General features: G+C 36.8%; 3 protein-coding genes across 3 annotated transcripts; 1 reads left to right on the top strand and 2 right to left on the bottom strand.

Moving 5' to 3' along the window:
- Positions 1–2,712: 2,712 nt before the first annotated feature.
- LOC131782669 (universal stress protein in QAH/OAS sulfhydrylase 3'region) lies at positions 2,713–6,708 on the bottom strand. The gene is made up of 4 exons (XM_059099410.2): positions 6,356–6,708; positions 5,463–5,555; positions 4,596–4,699; positions 2,713–3,222 (listed from the first exon to the last, which is right to left on the bottom strand). Exons 1-4 carry the CDS (start codon positions 6,432–6,434, stop codon positions 3,022–3,024), a joined length of 477 nt encoding a protein of 158 aa, XP_058955393.2. The 5' UTR covers positions 6,435–6,708; the 3' UTR covers positions 2,713–3,021.
- A 3,171-nt stretch (positions 6,709–9,879) lies between these two features.
- On the top strand, positions 9,880–13,026 carry LOC131782668 (universal stress protein Sll1388-like). Its single transcript, XM_059099409.2, has 4 exons — positions 9,880–10,094; positions 11,284–11,373; positions 11,799–11,902; positions 12,535–13,026. Exons 1-4 carry the CDS (start codon positions 10,010–10,012, stop codon positions 12,763–12,765), a joined length of 510 nt encoding a protein of 169 aa, XP_058955392.2. The 5' UTR covers positions 9,880–10,009; the 3' UTR covers positions 12,766–13,026.
- Positions 13,027–13,091: 65 nt separating this feature from the next.
- On the bottom strand, positions 13,092–20,894 carry LOC131782670 (universal stress protein in QAH/OAS sulfhydrylase 3'region-like). The gene is made up of 4 exons (XM_059099411.2): positions 20,825–20,894; positions 19,813–19,899; positions 15,852–15,964; positions 13,092–15,159 (listed from the first exon to the last, which is right to left on the bottom strand). The coding sequence occupies exons 1-4, from the start codon at positions 20,889–20,891 to the stop codon at positions 14,956–14,958; spliced, it is 471 nt and encodes a 156-aa protein (XP_058955394.1). The 5' UTR covers positions 20,892–20,894; the 3' UTR covers positions 13,092–14,955.
- Between the last annotated feature and the right edge of the window lie 51 nt (positions 20,895–20,945).

Genomic DNA, 20,945 nt, shown 5'->3' with positions numbered 1-20,945 from the left:
TTAGCAAGCCTGTGTTTTCCGGTCACACCAAAATATATGTAGCACAATGAGGTACCTACTATTCCTCACGACTTGAAGTACTGCTCCTTATCAGAAGTATAATTTTAGGTAAGACATGATCACAACGCACACCTCAGGAAATTATGACTGTATTAATTGTTTACCTGCAGAATTCAAGTCAAATAGGACTAAAGATCGTTATCACCTATCCCAGCCAATTTAACTGAATAATTGTGCATAGTTTGAGTCGTTCAAATTGTTTGTTCTGTATGTGAGCAACCACACACCTGACTGAAAACTATAAATTTCCTCATATAGGCATCCAAACCGGTGCCACTACTGCAGAAAATGCAATGTCAAAGTCCCCTTTTGACTTAAGTCTCATTTCTCTAAACTCTGATAGGTGTAAATCATCCATTTTCATAAAGAGATCAACAAACCTCTCCACATTTGTTTAATCTGACCTCACTAGTCTTGTTCCCGGGGAAAAAAGGCTTTTGGAAATGTTTGCTTTTCATCCTTACAGTTAATATCAGTCGTACTGGTTCTTGTTGTTTGGCTTGTAATAATAAGAGTCTTTTCAGACCAACGGATTGTCAAACAACTCTTGTAATTTAATAGGTTGGAGAATAAGGTTGCAAAGAGTATACATGATTTTTTTGTGCAATTGAAATGATAAATGAATAAAATAATTATTGGGAAATAATTGATCAATTTAACTATTCATTTTACAACTGGAGGCCCAAACTAGTGCTTGTTTTAATTCACAATTTCCTCACATTGTTGATCAGATCTGATCATATTTCCGAGGCTGATGATTGAAAAGAGTTTTGCTTACTCCGCACTCTAACACGCTCTCCTTTGAACTAGCAACCGTATCTCGAGTACTAACATTGTCTTACTTTTCTTTACTCGACATTGACATTTTTTTTTTCCCGGTCACAACCGCCTGATTCATGTCAAAAAAAAAAACTTTTGGAACAAAATATAAACTTCTGTAAACTTTTATTTTTCGCTAAAATTGCAATTACGTGGCACTAGCAGTATAGTTGAAGCTCTACAAAACGCTCACAGTTAAGTGAGTACTTTAAATGATCAACGGTAACGGGAGATAGCAATGACATGATAAAAGTATGCGATTCAATAAATGTGTGCTCTTCGACAGGCCTCTTGCATCCTTTACAAATAAAATAATCTACGTCGGTCGCCAACACAATCATAAAACAAAACTCGGAAGTCGTTTGCATAATCTTTTGCTTTTTGAAAATCACTTCCTTCCACACACCCAACAGCAATTTAGGACTTTGACGCCTCCATCTATGTAACAGAGGGAAAAATGTCAAGAAAGGTTGTCTCAAATACTCGATCTTTGTTGTTTTCCGAAGTATTTTCCTGCTTCTTTTCTTTGGCGATTCTTGAGCGGGAAACCGACGTAGGCGCATACTGGCATTAGTCTTAGCTCATCAAAAAAAAAAAAGAAAGGAATCAAAAAAGAAAAAAACACTCGTTCCCATAGGTCACGTTCCTTGTATTTTTTAGGGACGAGACTGCAAGTTTTGTGTAAGATGACTTACATGTGGCAGGACTGTCAATGAGTGAACTTGGCAGCACACATTCGACACCGGCATAAGGACATGTTGGGACGCTCATTATCTATTAAAACAGTCAATTTAAGAGGAAAATTTTATTACCAGGGTTAACAGAAAAATGGACAGAATACTAGTATATTTTTCATTGTTTCAGATCTATTTTGAGTAAACGGATATCTCTAGCCATCTTAATTCTCATCATCGTTGCTATCATGATTATCACTGTTATCATTATCATCATCAACGTCTTTGTTTCGTCATCAGCAGTGTATCAGAGTCTAGAACAACCATGACGGCGAGCAAAACTTTTAAAGTAAATTTTCAGCGAAAGTCAAGGAAAACTTATTCTTGCGCTCCTTGTGAGCAAAAAGGTTTGTAAGTCCCTCGTTATCGCATGGATCCGAGCTCTCACCCCATTAACGAACTCTAGAACTGCTAACTTTTCAGTGTCCTGTTTTGTTCTCTCCCACCTCAACTCAGCGGAGGTACTTGATCCCAACATTCAGAGACGAGTCATTTTTAATCACTTAGAGGGAGTCGGAGGATTTTGGTTGTCTCGATAATTTTATTCTTATGATCCTTTCCCCCCCCCCCCCCTCTCAATGGCAGTTGAGAGGGGGGAAGGGTTGTTGGCGAGAACTGATAACCCTCCGTTCCCCCTGAAAACCATGTGATGCCAAAAAATCCTTTACCCCTCCTCCCCCAGGAGATAAGGGTCAGACATTTAATAATTAAATATATTCGACGATAAAAATTAAAGGTTTGCGGCTTAGCAGAGCTTTACACGCAGTTCTAACTATCAACAGTCCATGGTGGACCTTACTGCTTAAAGAAACATTGATAGATGGCTATAGGTCTCTAACCACGCTGCTACAACTGACCCCAAAACAAGAGATCCAGGTTTGATTTCCGGGAGGAACTGGGCAATATATGCAACTTTTACAATGCTTGCCCCCTGCCCAGGAATATGCCTGGTGAGGAACCCAACGATGAACTGGATCTTCATCCACCGCACGACAGAAATACTCGTTTCACCTCGAATCAAATCAAGCTTTTTCAAGTTTAAAGGCACAAGACCTGAATTACTTTATTGAGTTTATCATGGAAAACAAGTCATACACCATCCATGGTTACTATACAGTGAAAACTTGGTCAGTTAAATATATGTTCACCTTTAACATTTGCAGTATATAAAATATGATCTCTCTATATATAAAATTTACTAGAGTGTCTCTGTTCAAAAATATTTTAATCTTTGCTTATATCTGTCGTTGATCGTATATAGCCTACTATATATATAATCTACTAGAGTGTCTCTGTTCAAAATAATTTAATCTTTGCTTACATCTGTCTTTAGTATTATTTTTCCGCAAATTAATGGCAGACGCAAAGTCTTGATTTAAGATGTAGTTAATTTGGCCGCCATTTCAAGTTAGCTTGGAGGTGGAATAATCGCTACAGGAATATGAGTATGATGCAAACAATAGTCACTGACACTACCAAGGAATGTCCGCCGCAGTGTTCCACAGCCACGGGAACCCACGACGATGAAATGCGCATCTTCTTCGTTTGCCACTTTACAGATCGCTTCTCCAGGTTTGCAACTTTCCTCCTTGAACAACTTGTAATTAAGCTGTCAGAACATAGCAATACAAAACTACTTTCAGGATGTCTTATTTTAAATCGCACTTATAAGATGGTTTTAAACAAAGGAAAAAAACAACCGCAACCTCAACTAAAAGTAGTCGTAACAGATAATTTAGTATTAACAACTGGGACGAAAACGTAAATTGTCCACCGTAAAGAGTTTAAAGGCTGACGTTTCGAGCGTTAGCCCTTCGTCAGAGCGATTGACGAAGAGCTAACGCCCGAAACGTCAGCCTTTAAACTCTTTACGGTGGCCAATTTACGTTATCAACTCAGCTGATAATACTAAATTACCTGCTATACTCTCCCACCGACGCAGCACTACAATTTCTTTAAAAACTTACCCCCTTTAATATTAGTCGTAGATTATCTTAGCTCCACGCATCCAATTGTCAGCAAATATCTAATAGTTAATTTCAAGGCTTCACCGTTTTCGCTTTTAACGTTTTTGCAATAAACTAATAAACTAGGCAAATCTTGGCTTGTATCATTCTTTTTTGCAATACATTCATGCACTTAATATATCTTTAAAAAGTCATGCTCATCGTCTCACGTTCGTCGTTTGATCAAGGAAGCCTCTTGATTCTAAACATACTCGTCAGAGGAATTTTCATTTGCGTGTCGAACAAAATAGGGTGTTGTATTGATTTTGCTCTACCTCCCTCTTTCTTTGAACCAGAAAAGAACTCTGTCCACACAATCAACCAAGCACAAAGCAAAATATATTAGTTACCTATGGGAGGAGCCCGGGGGACTCGGGGGGCCCTGGCCCCCCCTTATTTTGGGTTAAAAAAATATAAATAAAAAAGAATCGTAGAAGGAAGTAAAGCTGGCAGGGCAAGCGACAAAAAAACCGCCCCCCCCCCCTCCCTCCTTTAGCTCAAGGCCTGGATCCGCCACTGGTTACTTGATGCTAAACCAAAACCAAAAAGAATAAAACGGCTTATCAGAAAAAGGAATATACCCCAAAATACCAATGAGAATGCATAGTAAATGGCAACGGGCCTAAAGTGCGGGAAAAGGCAAGTAACTGTCGTTATTGATTTTAGTTTGAACCTGATTGGTTTAGAGAATGGCGCGAGTTTTCTGGACCAATCACAGTGCAAAGTAAAGTAAAACCAATGCAATTCCGGATTACTTTCGACACTCGATTGAAAATTGCTTCCTCGCGTTTACACATAATGAGCAGTTTGCATGCTTGTCCTTACCTAAAATTCTGATTTACGTTGTATTTGCTTTGCCAATGGTTTAATGAAATTTAAACGAGAGGTGCCAAAAAATTTCCCTTGCCTACATCAGGCAGAGTTTTTTTATATATAACAAAGCTCATTCATATTCTTAAAAGTAAATCTCATAAACCTTATAGTGCTTGCATTTCCTCTCATACATCTGCCACAGCTCTTCCAATTCTTTCTTGTCTTTTTTCAGAGAGAGTTGCATAGCCTCGTAGTATGCGGAACCATCTGAAAGAACTGGCATTTAGTGATACTGTTCCACATTTTTTCTTAGTTATGTCCTGGCATTCAGTTCAAGCAAGAGAAAATAAAGGGACAGAGAGGGAAAATCCAGGGCATTGGCTGGGATGTGTCGATCTCGCTTCTGTTATTTTTAGCTTGGGTAGAAAGCATTGTGGTCTCCTAATGTAGTTTCTCCTTACTGATGTCAGTTTGATATCAAAAGAACCAGTCTTATTGCTGTTAGTCATTACATTAATCTTACTGACAGGCGACCAAGGCTAACTGAAAGAAGACAGGTGTTTTTCATTCTCTGTGTGCCAAACGAAAAGCGATCCGAGACACGTGCAAGTAAACATCCGTTTCGATTTCAGCGAAACGTGACTCTCGCCTCGCAGCGCGAAGAGGTGTTGTGTTACAAATATTTTGAAAAACGGATTCTTAATGCTTGGTCAAGACACGCATGGGGTGGTCCAGCTACGAATATCTGTAAATAATTTAAGGGAATTTGACATTTCCCTGGGCCCAGACAAGAAGCCATTATTTTCTCGTGGTCTTGAGAACTCAGGTCTGTGCGCTGCACTAATAAAAATACCTTAAGTAACGACTTTGTTCACGTATGATTCGGAAGAATGAGCACTTGTATTGAGCATTTGAATTACACTTAAGGGGAAAAAAAAGAAATATAAGCAACCTTCTATCCTTTGTTATAAATTTTTTCTTAGCCTAATGCATGATATATTGATTGTAGGTCGTAATTTGTGACACTTACGAGCGTAGGGATAAACTGCCATAGACGGAGGCTCGTACGCATGAACAACAAGTAGTCGGTCCGTTTCCATGTTACACATATTCTTGACTAACCCTGAAATCGATTCAATGAAATTAATTGATAAGAGCGTTGACAGATAACAAGAAAAAATTTTTATCCTCCCAATAAGCCGTGCAGAAAGCGCTTAAACAAAACCAAGAAGCTTGTAGTGTTTATAACATATTCTTTGCCAACAACCTTCAGTAACCCCCGCCCCTCGCTGTCTCATCGGAAGATGTAAGGTATTGGAAAGGAAAATAGAAGTAAGCGGTTGTGAGGTATTGAAGTGAAGTTGACAAAAGTGCATGAATGGGTGGAACAAAAATTAAAAACAAAGCCTTTTTTGTTCATCTTCCTTTTTTTTCAGCCTCTGTCTCGATTACTGGGTAACAGCACAGGGGCTAAACTGACTTTCAAGTATTGTGAAGAGGTTAATAGTACTGATGCAATACTAATACATCACAACTTAACCGTCAAGGCGAAACTCATATCAAAACTCGTGTCTAGACCCCTACTTCAACCCAGTCATTCCTCGTCGTGTCTATTAATGAAATAATTTCTATTTACAATTAAAATACGTTGTCAAGAGAAAATCTCCCCCAGGGGGTATGGCTTAACCCGACACCAAAACCGTCATTATGATAAATGTATGCTGGTTATTAGGGAGAATCGATGAAAAGATCCTTGGTGAAAGGCGAGCCGATTTGTCGTTATCAGGTAATTGTTTATAAACCTTAACAACTGTTACACAACCCTTATGATGCAGAACTTCAGCTTCACCCTGAACGGATGTGAGACAGTAGGAAAGTGAAGCTCGCATCTGAAGAAAACTTTTCAACTTAGTTGCCACTTACACTGGAAAGCTCTTGCACTGTGCTGGCTTCCATCCACACCAATCACTATCCGTCTCTCTCCTGCTGTATTATTGTCCATTTCTTTGGCTTCTGGATAACCTCTGATTGCTAACGCTGATAGCACGACAAGGACTTTTGTTAACTAAAGTAGCTGAAGTTTGAACAGCTTTTAAGTGCTCTGTTGTCGCGATGAACGGGTTCGAATTGATTTCAATGAACTTGCATCGATCAAAGGTCTGACCCCCAGGTTACACCGTGCTGTGTTAAGAACGTGATTTACTGGAAAGATTATCTTTGGATCAGTGAAGAAATTTTTTTCGGTTTTATGCGTTTTTCGGCTGGGACGTGTCAGTTTTAAGTTCCATTTTTTTTTTGAAAAACGAATTTACAATCTGTACGAGCGAAGACACCGGGCCATGAAGTTTTTTTCCTACTGTCGATAGAATATGACAGCTACGTGTGATAATCGCTCGGTATCACGCGAACTTGTCGGTGTAATGAGATAATAGGAATTAAAGAAGTGTTTCCACTTTGTAGAAGTCACGGCACCACGTCAAGAGCTTCACTAGCTTTTCGGATTGAACATGATAACATCATGTGATGACCGCCGCAAAACACGCGAATTTGGGGACGAAATAGGATACCTAGGTCGAGCCTAGAATCAGCTGCAGGCAAACTTGAATCATGCGAGCTTCATCTGGAGTCCATCTTTAACTATGATGTATTTCATTTGTTGAGATTAAGCGCAGTAAAGTGTCTGGTCAGCTCATGCCACCTCGTGATACAGTGGTGATAGCACCATGGTCGATGTTCTTGGTTGAACTGCCCATCATGCAGTGCCGTAGGTATGAAAAGATACGTACTTAAGTGTTTAGTTATATGCGCCGTATGTTACTGTCTCAACTGTTCAGTTAATAAAGCAGATGTAGATTTTCGAAGTTTAAATTTTGAGCTATCGTGTATATTAATGAGGGGCGGCCTATGGGTGGTTTAACGAGGTACTTCTTCTTAAATTCGAAGTTGATCAAAACTTCGCGTCAGTCATGTCGAGCTATATGCCAAGCCTTAAGACATAAAATTTGACGTTTTTTATATGAAAAATTTTAATGAAATAACTGCTTAAATTGGAGCACTCCTGCGAGGATCAATAATTTACTTGATTTGATATTAAAGAAGTACAAAACGCAATTTTAAAGTTCGGATGTTTAGAACATACCAATGACTGTTATATTTTTCCATATCCTGGTCAAAATGACTCAGTCAGTCAGTCAGTATAAAGTTTATATCCGTTTCGATTGTCCAATTTACTCGGTTATGTCAACCTAGATTTGGTTGATTAAAAGTTCCTTTGATATGAATCAATAAAATACGATTGTTTTCCGAGGATCTGCCCTCTGTTCTATTCGACTGAGTGAAGTTTTAATTAAGGCTTACAAAACGCGACTTACGTTCTCTCCAAATGTCAGATTTTACTTATTCCTTCACCTTTTAGATTTAGTTTTGTTTGGGTAAAAGTTCATGATCTGAATCAATAAAGTTCAGCTGTTTAATTTTGTGCTATGATCTGCCTTCTGATCCGTTCGACTGAGCGGGTGGAGTGGAATGGCCGAGGACCAACCGTTGCAAAGTGAAAGTTTGTTACGTAATTCATCTTTCAGTTTTGGCAATTTTTTTACCTTGATGATCTCAGTAATGACCTTGACCGCGCCAGTGCTTACCATACGTTCGACACAAGAGGGCATAACACACGTGATAATTGAGATTTGAGACAAATTTTTCTTTATGAAAAAACGTTTAGTTTCGCGACCTGGATATGTTTTTACTGTCTGTTCAGAGGTGCACGTGAGCAGGAGATTAAGTTCAGCTGTGTCATTGAGGGCATTCCGCAATTCTATGAATCACTTCAGTTTTATCTGTTAATCTGCTTTTTTTCACCCAATTTAGAGGCGAGGCTCCACCAACTGTGCTTTTATCTGTATTTTGCTCAGCTAACCCCCTTAACGCTTGTAATCAATAAGATTGGTGCAACAGAAATTTAAAATAAACGAGTGGTAATCCATGAATTCCCGGACACGTGCAAATATCCAGGCCAAATCCAATGCATTAATGAGAGGGCCCCAACGGGGTTAATCGTTTGCCGGAAAACGGCAAAACATTTAGCCGTTAGACATAAAAATAGACGAATTTAATCTTCAGTCGTAAAAAAAGTTCATTATGATAATTTTCCTTTAACAGCAATGGAATGGAATTAACCGTTAGCCATAAAATGGTCAGAATATTAGTGACGGTAATGTATTTGTAAATAGAACGTGATTGGCCGGGCGAGCTTTCATACTGACACAGTCAAACGCAGTTGATACGGCCTTGTCGTATCTCGTGCCGACAAAATATTTATTTCTGCCTTATTCGCAGACTCATTCGTCAGAAATACCATTATTCGAGTTTATTGTAGTTATTTGCAAATAAGCTGATTCATAATACCGTCACGACACATCACAATTTACAGGTTTCTTCAAGGCGAGTCAGTGGGACGTAATTAACATGACGTACTGCCGAACAGATGAATGCGGCACTTCATCAGGTTAGCTATCCACCACCAACAAAAATAATGATAGTAATAATAATATGTGATTGAAAGTGATCCTCGCAGTAATGTGCACTGCTTTGGCAGTAGTGAAAGTAAGACCTGAAAAAAAATTCAGGCCTATACGGGATTTGAACCCATGACCTCTGCGATACCGGTGCAGCGCTCTACCAACTGAGCTAACAAGCCAACTGGGAGCTGGTCATGAAGTTGGTTCTAAATAAACCCGTGAAGTGATGAATAAATGGTTAAGAATATATGAAAGTCATATATTTAAACTGCGGATAACGACGTGAATGAAAGTGATCCTCGTAGTAATGTGCACTACTTAGGCAGTAGTGCACATTACTACGAGGATCACTTACTGCGAGGATCACTTTCATTCACGTCTTTATCCGCAGTTCAAATATATGACTTTCATATATTCTTAACCATTTAGTAATAATAATAGTAATACTAGATAAGAGTTGAGTGCGATTTGTGAGTAACTTCAGCACTACTGAAATCTGATTAGTCGCTCTAGATGTTGAGTTCTCGAGTTTCTCTCTGCATATAAATTGGGGGCTACATGTAAAGACGTTGTAAAAGGCACGTGAAAGCAAAAAAACTTTTCGTTTCACTTCCTTGAGGTTTTGTTTGAGAGAGATAAGGTGTTTATCTTGTTTTTCAATCCTTTATTAGCAACCGCAATACGTTCCTTTATTTTGCGAGAAGTTCGCCCTGCCTGTTAACGTTGCACCCATCAGGTGGTCTTCCTGTGTTTACACTTGTCATAAAACGATTACAGGATCTGTTGAGATTCAGTCGTGTTCCTCTTCACAGTTATGCGTATGGGGTTTGCATAACTTTCTCAAATTCTCCTAACCCCCTCTGTTTTAATTCCTCTTTAATATTTCAACAGCCATCCGGGATCTTTTCGCACACGTTCACGAAAAAGAGGTTCGTGACAAAAATCACGCGTGTGAACGTGTCAGCGATACGTGCCAGTTTTCACGACCCTGACCGGTGGGAACGTACTTAACATACAGTAAGCTGGTGAAATAATTTCATTTGCTACCGAATAAAGAAGTATGGCAAAGCAGCAAGAAGACGTTAAGAAGAGAACAGTACTAGTGCCTGTTGATGGCAGTGAACACAGCGAGAGAGCTTTTGACTGTGAGTATTGGCGTCTTTCTTGACTCGCAGTGCATAATTGACCTATTCGGCTTAGGTACATTCATTGTTTTCGGACGATCGATCTTTTTCCCGTAAAATCGCAGCTTATTTTTCCCCTATCTACACAAGAGGCGTTTAACTTGTCTGCTCAAATGTTTAAAGCTTTCAGTTTGTATTTGACCGGCTCAACTAAAAAAAAAAAAAACAATGATTTCCCATATTCCACACTCGCCGAGGATTCGACGGTGGCAAATTAGATTGTTCCACCTTATTGTAGAGAGAATATTTTCTTGATCAAATAAATATCAACTGGATCATTATCAGTCTTTTATAATCGTTGTCAGCTGGTTATACTCTACTTAACAGCTCTGTGCCAATTCATCTGGGAAATTTATTTGACAATCAAGCACCTTTGCCTTGCACGTTTTCCGTATGGGTGTCCTGGGACAGTTTTAATTTATGAAGCAGTTGCTCCAAAGGGTGCTTTGGTCGAGGAAAATTCCCGTCTAGTTCCTCCGTACGTTTCTTAGTTTTAACTGATGTAGTAACATCATATGATGCCAAGATACGATTAAATTTTTTTTATTTAATTGATATGTTACTGAATATCCAACTCAAGATTTCTTACTGCAGAAGCCAATACCAATTGAGAATATCCTATTCTTTGAGTAAAATACTGAAATTGTGTACTATGTTGAGAACACGTTTTGAACAACTGTGGTGAAACCAAAATCTCAGTAATGATCATACATGTAACAGCTAGTCAATGCGAAGGAAAATGTCACTAGGAGTCAATTAGAATTTGAAATAAAAATTTGTAAATTGCCTAAAGCTTTGGAAAACATGAGCAACCAAGTTGGTAATGAATTAAGTTTTGAATTTGATTTTCTAAGAGAGTGAATTTTATTTTCAAGACCTGAATCAGAGAGCAAAGTGAAGCAACCCATTGCAATCATGGACTACTTTCAACACTTATTTAGAAGTTAAGAATTAGCTAAGACTCAGGCCTCTTAAAACCAATCCTTTAATTCTCTGGTGGCACATGCTTATTAAGGCCAAAAAAGTTGATTTACACACTTGTGCATTTGTCAGCTTATCAGAGCACTTTTATTTGTATTTGATAAAATATGGGTACCATTCATGCAGCTTAGTGAGAATTGTATATGATAAATTCCTTATGTTTTCCCAGGGTATACAAAGAATTTTTATCGCAAGGATGATGAGATATTGGTGTTCCATGCAGCAGAGGTACCATCACTACCAGCCACGCCATATCCATGTAAGGTTCTACAGTACTTGTAAAATAATTTCTTCTGTGGTATGGTGTTATAAAGATACACTGCCAGCTCAGGTCTTATAAATTTCTGCAGTTATAGCTTTTATTCACTGGCTGTGAGTGCAACAATTTATGCAGATCCTAATGCAAAAGTGACCTTTTCAGGTGAAGCTCATTAAAACTCATGAAGTTCTCAAACTTCAACTCCAATATTCTTATTTATTTCCACAGCTTCTTGTACAGTCTCTCCATCCTCATGAAAAGTTTTCATATTCTGAAGCTTCAATTGTTTTATAATGCACAAGCTGTAATTGCAACGCCTTTAAGAATTATGGAATATGTTTCTCAGTGCAAATGAATACTTTTTCTTGGTGTCTTTAATTTAGTAAGTTTTAATAGTTTAATTTAGATAAATTTTGTTTTTCTAGACGGTTTTGAATTTACTGATGGATGGAAGAAGCATCTTGAAGAAAGTGACAAAAAAGCCCGCACACTTTTAGAATCCTACTACAAGAAATGCCAAGAAAGCAATGTAGGTTACAGTTCCATTAAAAAAACTCAAAATAAATAAATTATTTTGTATTTGAAGGCCTCTCTATATAAAGATTTTATCCTAGATGTTGCAGAGATATTTTAACCCAAGATACAGTATATGTACATAGGCTGTGCTCAGTTTTAGCTCAAATTGGGTTTACTTAATGGTTATTTTATTTTTATTAATACCAATATATGCAATCCAGTATGGATTGTAGCTTTCATTCCATTTTATTTGAAATTACTTAATGATATATTTAACTTTCTTATTAACTTGTGATTAACTCTGCAGCCTCAGCCTATGCAGTATTTTTTCTAAATTTCAGTCTTCTATGCTTGTGACTCAAAGGCAAATTTGGTGACCTGCATTTTGCATATCAGTATTTATCTTTTTGAAAAGATCTGTATACAAGTTAATACAGGTTTAGAGCTTCCTTGTTTTTGGTGAATTGATCCTGAAGAATTTGCCATGGTTGAATTGCATGGCAACATATATTTATGCTCACTAGAGTTCGCAAGAACATCTACTCTACTTGCATATTTACAAATTTGTATTTAACCTTTTGCTCTTTTATTAGTATATTTTGATTCTCACTCTTCTGAAAAGTGGATCTTTTATTTTTCTGGCAGCTGAAATGCCGGCTCATCAAGGAGAATGGAGCTCCAGGAGAGGCTGTGTGTAAAGTTATCAAAGAAAGAAAAGTTGATCATGTGGTAATGGGATCCCGTGGGTTGGGCACAGTAAGCCGTGCTCTTGTAGGGAGTGTAAGTGACTACTGTCTTCACCATTCAAGTGTTCCTGTGTCAGTTGTTCCACCTCCAGATCGCTTTGAGCATCATGGATTTGCTAACTTACATTGATGAAGGCCATCTACTAAATATAGTTAGTGACCCAGTGGTCTAGGACAATCTTTGAGTCACACACAGCTATGAGACTATTGGCATGTGTTGGCAGTAAAGGGGAATCTCATAGATAAGATAGCAGTATTTCTTACATTTCTGTCAGCTTGGTAATCATCAAATGATTCGTAAAGTTGTACATTAGAAGTTGTATAGTAAGTTGATAACTTTCACTGTGAGATTGCACTCTGATTTCAATAAACAAATCAATGTTCATGTTAATTGTACTCTGATACATGTAGATGTATAATCACTAGGCACATGAAAGCAGAGCTAATGGCTACCTTTGATGTATATAGTGCTGTTAGATGTATCCTCTGTATTAAACCTTTAACTCCCAAGATCTCATTAGTAATTCCCCTAACTGTGTGCCATACAGTTGTTGTTATGTTAGTTTGGAGAATTTGGTGTTGTATCAACTTATAATCCCCTAACTGATATTTTTCTTTATTCTCATCACTTGTCTGCTTGATATTGTAAGGAGAAATTCTGTCTCGGTCACTCATGCAAGTTAAAGGGTTAAACCTTTCACTCCCAAGATCTTTTCTTAGTAATTTCCCACACTGTCTTCCATACAGTTCTGTAATGTTGGTTTGAAAATTGGTGCCAGATCAACTAATAATCCCCTACTTGAAATATTCAGCACTTGTCTACTCGATAGTGTAAGAAATTCTGTCTTTGTCAACTCATGGGAGTTTAAGGATATAAGTGATAAAAAAACCAATAATATCCATGATAACCTTTATTGAATTATATAATTATGTAGGTTGTAATGAAAATGAGAGACCACAATGCAAATGATTTAAGACAATTGAACTGAAACAATGACAGAAATATTAGTTTTCTTGTATGTAGTTGTGCAAACAAAGTGTTCTCATATTGATTTTTATATATTTAAATCAGAGAGCTTCCTTTAGAGTAGATTTATGTAATCATTTACAGTTATGGTGTGGATATTTCCCAACTTTCCCTAAAAATGCTAGGTATTATTTGTTCTTAACAATATCTGATATGGTACATAAAATTTGTTCCCCTGGATTATGTTGTTCAAAATAAGTAGGATTTGAATTGTTCCTTGGAACTTTAAAGATACCATATTTCCTTAAATAAGCATCCAGGTGCTGATTTGATGATTCCAGATGCTGATTGTTGGCTCTAAGGGGGGGTGGGGCGGGGTGGGGTGGAAGGCAGCACTTATTGAAAGGAGGGGGCTTAATCAAGGGGGTGCTTAATAAGTTAGCCCAGCATTGGGTGAAAATAAAAGAACTGATGACACACAAAAGAACACTGCAAGAACATGGAACAACTGGAACAAGATGGAAGAGAAAAAATTATCCTGTACCAATTCCACTGTAGTTGAAGCTTAAAAAGTCATAAATATTACGCCAATAGAAACAGGTTTTCTTGTATCCCTACTATTAATGAAAATCAGGGGACACGTGGAGGTTTTTGTAGGGGAAGAAGTGCTTCTATGAAATTATGGCCTGGGGGGTGGGCACACCTATTATAGTAGTTCAACTGTACAGTAAATTACACATAGATTGTACCTCAGATGTAGCTTAAGTAATACTTATAGTAAATTCTATCTACCTGCCAAAATCTTACACCTGTGATAAAATTTGGACCTTTAATGTTAAAGTTTTGACTGACATATTTTCTTTAAGTGCGTAAGGTAACAAAAAAGTAAATGAAGAAGAGATAGGTTCTTGCAAGTGAGCATGCTTTCCCAAACATCTCTGATTTAAGAAAAGGGGACATCAAAGAAAAGGTTGTGAAGCAACTCTCTGGGACAACTTTGGAAATGGAAGGAGTGTTCCCAAAAGTCCACAAGCATCTGCAGACATAATTAAATTGTCTAAAATAAAAAAATTCTACTCCTTTGACTCAAAAATGATCGACAGGTATCTGAATATCACTAACATGTACATTAAATTATGAAGTGATGCATTGTGTGTCAAACAAATCATTTCTACTCACCCCAAACTAATTTCTATTCATATAATCTAAAATTATTTCAACTTAATAACACTAAGTACTATTGATTGACTTGACTCTAGCTTGCATCACTGCATTTTGTAGCTTTCTAAATAACAATGTTTCTTTTCCTTCATTAATAATCTATGCTTATTGTACTACTTGGTTGCCTATCCATCACTTAGCTGGAGGTATCACAATCACAGGTATGGAAGAATGCCGGACAACATAATCGCTGACACTCCCTAGCAATGTTCTCCGAAGCTTGCCCAGTCCTCGGCAACCCATTACTAATACTGTTCCATTTTCTTTCTTGCTGTAACTAATTATGACCTCTCCTGGTTTGCCTGAATCATGAATCATCTTGTATGACAGTTGTCCCTATCAAACAAGAATAATGTTTTTTTTCTTAGCCTTGACCTTCAACTACCTTTAAAATTCAGAACTTTTAACTTTTGCCATGGGAAAGGGGGGTGGGGATAACTTAGTACTTGGTATATGTGAAGTACATATGATGTATTGAGTGTCAACACTTTGAAGATTCAGTCAGCTCCAGTTCACCTGAAAGTAACTTTTACCAACACCCAAGATTCCAAGTGAAAATTCAAAAGGATGTGGTACAAAAACAAAAACAAAAATATGATGAAATTATTGACTCATAACCATATCTTTTCATTTCAGATGTAAGGTTGGGTTAAATGGGTTTCTGTATAAACAATAATAAGGCCCGACCATAACACAGGGAGCAACATGATGTACAGTATTTCCTCAAATAAGTGCTTGGGCACTTCTTCAATATTTCAGTTAAAATGGGGGTGCTCAGATTAGGAGGGGAGCACTTATTAAGTTAGCATGGCAACAAGACAAAAATCTAAGAACCGATAATTTAATGCACAAAGAGGAACTCTAAAAGCACGTGGAGATAGAAATAACTGGAAGTCACGTTAAGGAACACAACCTTTTCTCCTGTCCTGATTGCATTGTAGTCAAAGCTTGCAAAGTTATAAATAACATACAACATGAGTTCACCAATATGAAATGCACTTACTGTACAAAAGAAGACTTGCACTGACCTTTAGGGAGGCAAATTTTTCATCATACTCTTTCAGAAGGCCCCTGGCTTTGTCTTGGGCCTTCTGAATTAAGACACACCACTCATCATAGTTGTTCTTGAGGTCGACACTTGCTGCCCAGCAAAAGAAAGAAAAATGATTATTGATGGTAAAAGATCAAGAGTAAACAGCAAATAATACATGGTTATTCAGTAGTGACAGTACTGCTAAAAATAAATTACTGCTTGGTCATATTTTGCACAAGTCAAGCATAATTATCATCTTTAAAGGTGAGACTTCTGTCTCTTGAGTTGAATGAGCATCTTGCCTTTTGAGAACCAATGATTGAAGCAGCTAGTTTGGAATAAATTAAGAGGACAGTCTCATATCTTTGATGGCAAAACAACATGCTTGTCATGCAAGCGGTGAAGCTTTTGTCCTAGATGTAATTCTCTGCAGACAAATTCATTGAAACCCTACCTTGTACAACTAGACTTTTTTTAGAGGGGGTGGTCTCCAACATCCAATCTCACAGTTTATTATTTTACATTTTTGATTACTTCTATGCTGTGCTTACAAGTCTGGAAGAGACTTTTTGTATTCATACTGTTTAACCCTTCTGTTTGCAGAAGTGATTAAATTAAATACAAAATTATATTTGATCTCCTTACTTACATGTATTTAACCAATACCTATATCAGAAAACACACTCAGAACTGATAGACTATCAGTCATACGACAGTGCATTATAAAGAGAATAATACATGGGTGTGCATTGATATAGAATTTTTCTTTGAGTGTTTAACTTGATAGCTCACCAGTGAGATGTCAAGTTGAACACAAAAAAAGAGAAATTCCATATCTACAAGCAACCATGTATTATTTTGTTTAATTCATATAAACATGATAGCCCTTTATTGACGAAAAAAGTTGACTTTCACAACAAATGGAAATAAAAAGATACAGTGCATAAAATCAACCTGTGGCAAATCTTCACCAGTGAGATGTCAAGTTGAACACAAAAAAAGAGAAATTCCATATCTACAAGCAACCATATATTATTTTGTTTAATTCATATAAACATGATAGCCCTTTATTGACAAAAAAAGTTGACTTTCACAACAAATGGAAATAAAAAGATACAGTGCATAAAATCAACCTGTGGCGAATCTTCCTGTATTTGATTTTCATTTTCAGCCACAAGAAATTTCATTACCAAAGCCACTGAATACATAACTTTTGGTTTTTCTTTTCACATTTTGTTTCTTCCCCTTATAGGAAAGTTTGAGTGTCACTGTCTGCCAGCGAAACAGATTTTTCAGTGTTTTAGCAGCCACAATCTGAAAAAATTCTGACAGACAACCTTGGACTGAGAATGGTAGCACAAAAGGCAAGTAATGTGTCAGCAGCTAATCGACAATATCAAACACACTGAAGAAAATATTGTATTTTTTCACCTGTGATGTTATGGCTTTTCTCAGGGCTAGAAATCCTTGTATAAAACCATAGTTTATATGATAAATTAAGATATCCTGCCAAATTTTCCATCTTCAATTAGTGAGGAGAATGGAGGAGAGCATGAAATACATACTATTGTGTATATCCACCTATCTGCATCAATTTAACCAAATTCAAACTGTGTTTAGGACTACAGTGGAACCTCCGGTTAGTGACCACCCAAAATGTCAAGTGTAGGTGGTTGCTTACTGGAGGCAGTTCCTTATCAGAGGTCAGGCCACAGAGGTTCCATATTTTGGGTAATTTGGACCCTTTTGCCAGTGCTTATTGAAACCTATGGTAAGAACTTTTTGCAAATGATTTAAGGAAAAAAATCATGGAATCTATGGACCCAATTGCTTTGTATCTCACAAACTATTTCAAACAGCATTTGGGACAATTCACATGAAAGAAGCTTGGCTTGTTTGTTACTTTATTCATGCATTTAAGTTATTTTGAAAAACACTTCTGGTGGCTATATGGAAACATTTGTTAAAACATTTTTCAAATTACGTTGTGAGAGATAAGGCCAATTGTCTGTCAAATGGTGGCCTATGGTGGGTTAAAAACAAATGAATCTTAAAAACAAGCATCTCTTAAAGTGGTTGCTTGCAAGAGATGTCCAGTTTCAAGAGGTTTCATTTGAAGTGATTTGACTTGGAAACTTTTGGTAATTTGAAAAGGTAGTTACTAAAACAGGGAATGACCTAAAATGACTTAAAATGACTTAAAATGACTTTAAATGACTTAAAATGACTTAAAATGACCTTGAGTGATTTCTAAAATGACCTAAAATGACCTTAAGTGATGTCTGAAATGACCTAAAAGGACCTAAAATAACCTTGACTGATGTATTGACCTAAAATGATTGGAAATAACCTGCACTGACTAAAATGACATGAAATGATGTTTTAACTTTACTGGAACAATTTAAAAAAGTAATTGTCAGCCATATCATAGGCATCCCAAGGTGATGTCTCAAGAAAAAGCAAACTATTAATTTATGAAAGCGTCATGCATTGCAAGATTCAGTGATCAGTTACAAGTAAGAGGAACCTTTGAGAATTTGAACACGGAAAAGTGTGGGAATGTGCAAACTAAGTGCTTACCTTCTTATATATTATGTCACTTTAGACCACTTAGAACACCTTAGATCATTGAGCTACTACCAGCTACTATCATGGATCTTTTCAGCTAGACTTAAATGTCATTTTTGGTTATATCAGACATCAGTCAAGGTTATTTTACTTCATTGTGTGCATCACTCAAGATCATTTTAGGTTGTTTTAGGTCATTTTAGTTCATTCCTTGTTTTAGTATAACTGCAATTTAAATTGAAAAAAGTGGTCACTAGCAAGAAGTGGTCACAAAAAGAGGCTTGACTGTGATACAAAAATGCGAAAAAAAAGTGAATCATGTAAGAAAAATGAAGAATTAAAGTCAAGTAGAAATCATCATTTCATTCAATGAAATTTCTCCAGATGTGTTCTCAACAAGGAAAAAATGGGAAATCACCTGAGCGAGTGAAAAAACAGGGAACTCAAATAAAAGCAAGCTACATGTAAAATTCAAATTCAGCACTGACTCCATCCAACATTCTGCAATGAACCAGCAAATATAAAAGAGTTCTTTCAAAAAGTAACTCTGATCTTCTTATGCAATGAAAAAAAGAGGGTTTTCCTGTAACTATGTGTATGAAAGGCCGGAGAATTAATTTTGGAAAAGAAGTTCAGTCTTAGAGGGTTAGTTATTATTTTGACATTCTAAAAAAGTAGCTTAGTCATTGTATGACTATTGCTGATTAATTCCTTTGTTGCCTGTCTGTTTTCCTTTTATAGCTTTTGTGTTCTTCAGTGACAACATTGCTGCAATCAGGTAGGTATAATTCTTATACTAATTAAAAGAAGTAATTTATACATCAGACATAGTTTGAAGCTACACTGGTTTGCAGATTTAATGAATGTAACCAAAGAAGTTACAATTCATAGACCCAACGTTTCGATATTTTTAAAAATATCCCTTAACTCTTTAACTCCCAGATCAAATTTGTAATTCTTCTCACAGTCAACCATACAATTCTTCTAATGTCAGTTCAGAGAATTCAGTACTGGATCAACTAATTATCCCTAAACTGATATTTTTCTCTATTCTCATCACTTATCTGGTTGATATTGTATTGATATTGTAAGGAGAAATTTTGTCTTGGTCAGTCATGGGAGTTAAAGGGTTAAGCTAACCCTGAGGCAGCTGTAGATCTATATCTACATGTAAACCTACTTGTTCCATCAAGTAACACTACTGTCCCAAGTTTCATGAAAGATTTCTGAACTAATATCAAAAACCAGTTTTGCATCTCTACAATATAGTTCAGATACCCTCAAGGTAGATATTACATGTACCCTAAGTTTGATAGTATCTGGGCTTTTTGAACACATGGTTTCAGTGGAAGTTTTATGATCTTTAGATCCAATAAACCTGTACTTACTGTGTTTTGCAGATTGCATAGGTGGAGGATCAAATGCATGGATGAAAACAACTCTGTCACCTTTAGAGTGAAGATGATCTAGATACCCTGATGAAAAATGATTAAAAAATTAAAAAAACCAAAAACAAACAGAATTTACCCAATCTCTACAGTCAAATCAAAAAGTAATTAAAGTCATTGAATTTGCATGTAATGTACTCCTAATCACCTGCTCAATGGGAGAAACATGAAAAAAGAACACTCTATGTCTCAAGAAGTAGGATGTTAATGTGGCGCTTATGTAACCTTGCTATTTTGATATTTGGTTCTTAGAAAAAGGAATCAGCAAATATCCGTAAGTACTTCTGTCAATCTTTTTTACTAATTTACAATATGGACCTCTAGAGTTAAAACAATATCGCAGCAATATTCCGTTAAGGTTTTATAATATTTGAATGGTAAAATTCTACCAAAACTACCGCCATGATGAAATTACATAGGTCGACAAAAGTAGATTTGGTAAATAAACAAATACATTTAAGCATTTCAGAAATGTACCATTCGGCTGCAATTTGAAATCACAAAATAAAGTCGACCAATATTTCACGTGTGTGCTGTAGGACTAAAAATGCGCGATATTTGTTCATCTTGATTCTCGCTTTCGTGGCATTGTTTTTCTTAAGTTAATCACGCTTAAACTCTAATTTTAACATTGTATTAATAAACTCTCAAGGGGAGGCAAAAGAATAATAAAAAAGAGAGTTTCTTCTTGATTAAGTCTCTTTTCGACGTTCGGACACAGTACAAGAAACCTGGGAGAAGATCCCAGCGAATCGGAGTGCACATATCAGCGAACGATGTGCATCGATAGACCAATTAGTCTTTGAAATATTCCCGATCATTATTTTATAACCAATATCTGATCATGTGGATATGACTAAGCTAAGCAAAGTTTAGCTTTGTAAATTTGAGAACGTAAACAAATATTGCACGTAAGTTTTGATCTACGGTTTTTTTTCAAACAGAGACTTACAGCTTACTGCTCTTTCACTGTTTTTGCTCCCGTCAACGGGGATAATGACAACATTTCCTGAAGACATTTTGCTCTGTGTCTTCCACTAACTCTTCAAATGAAGTGCGCGTTTAAGTTTGTG

The sequence above is a fragment of the Pocillopora verrucosa genome, chromosome 10 (genome assembly GCF_036669915.1).
Source record: "Pocillopora verrucosa isolate sample1 chromosome 10, ASM3666991v2, whole genome shotgun sequence".
NCBI classification, from domain to species: Eukaryota; Metazoa; Cnidaria; class Anthozoa; order Scleractinia; family Pocilloporidae; genus Pocillopora; species Pocillopora verrucosa.
The sequence above is the reverse complement of the archived record's forward strand: the minus strand, read 5'-3'. Positions and strand labels throughout refer to the sequence as shown.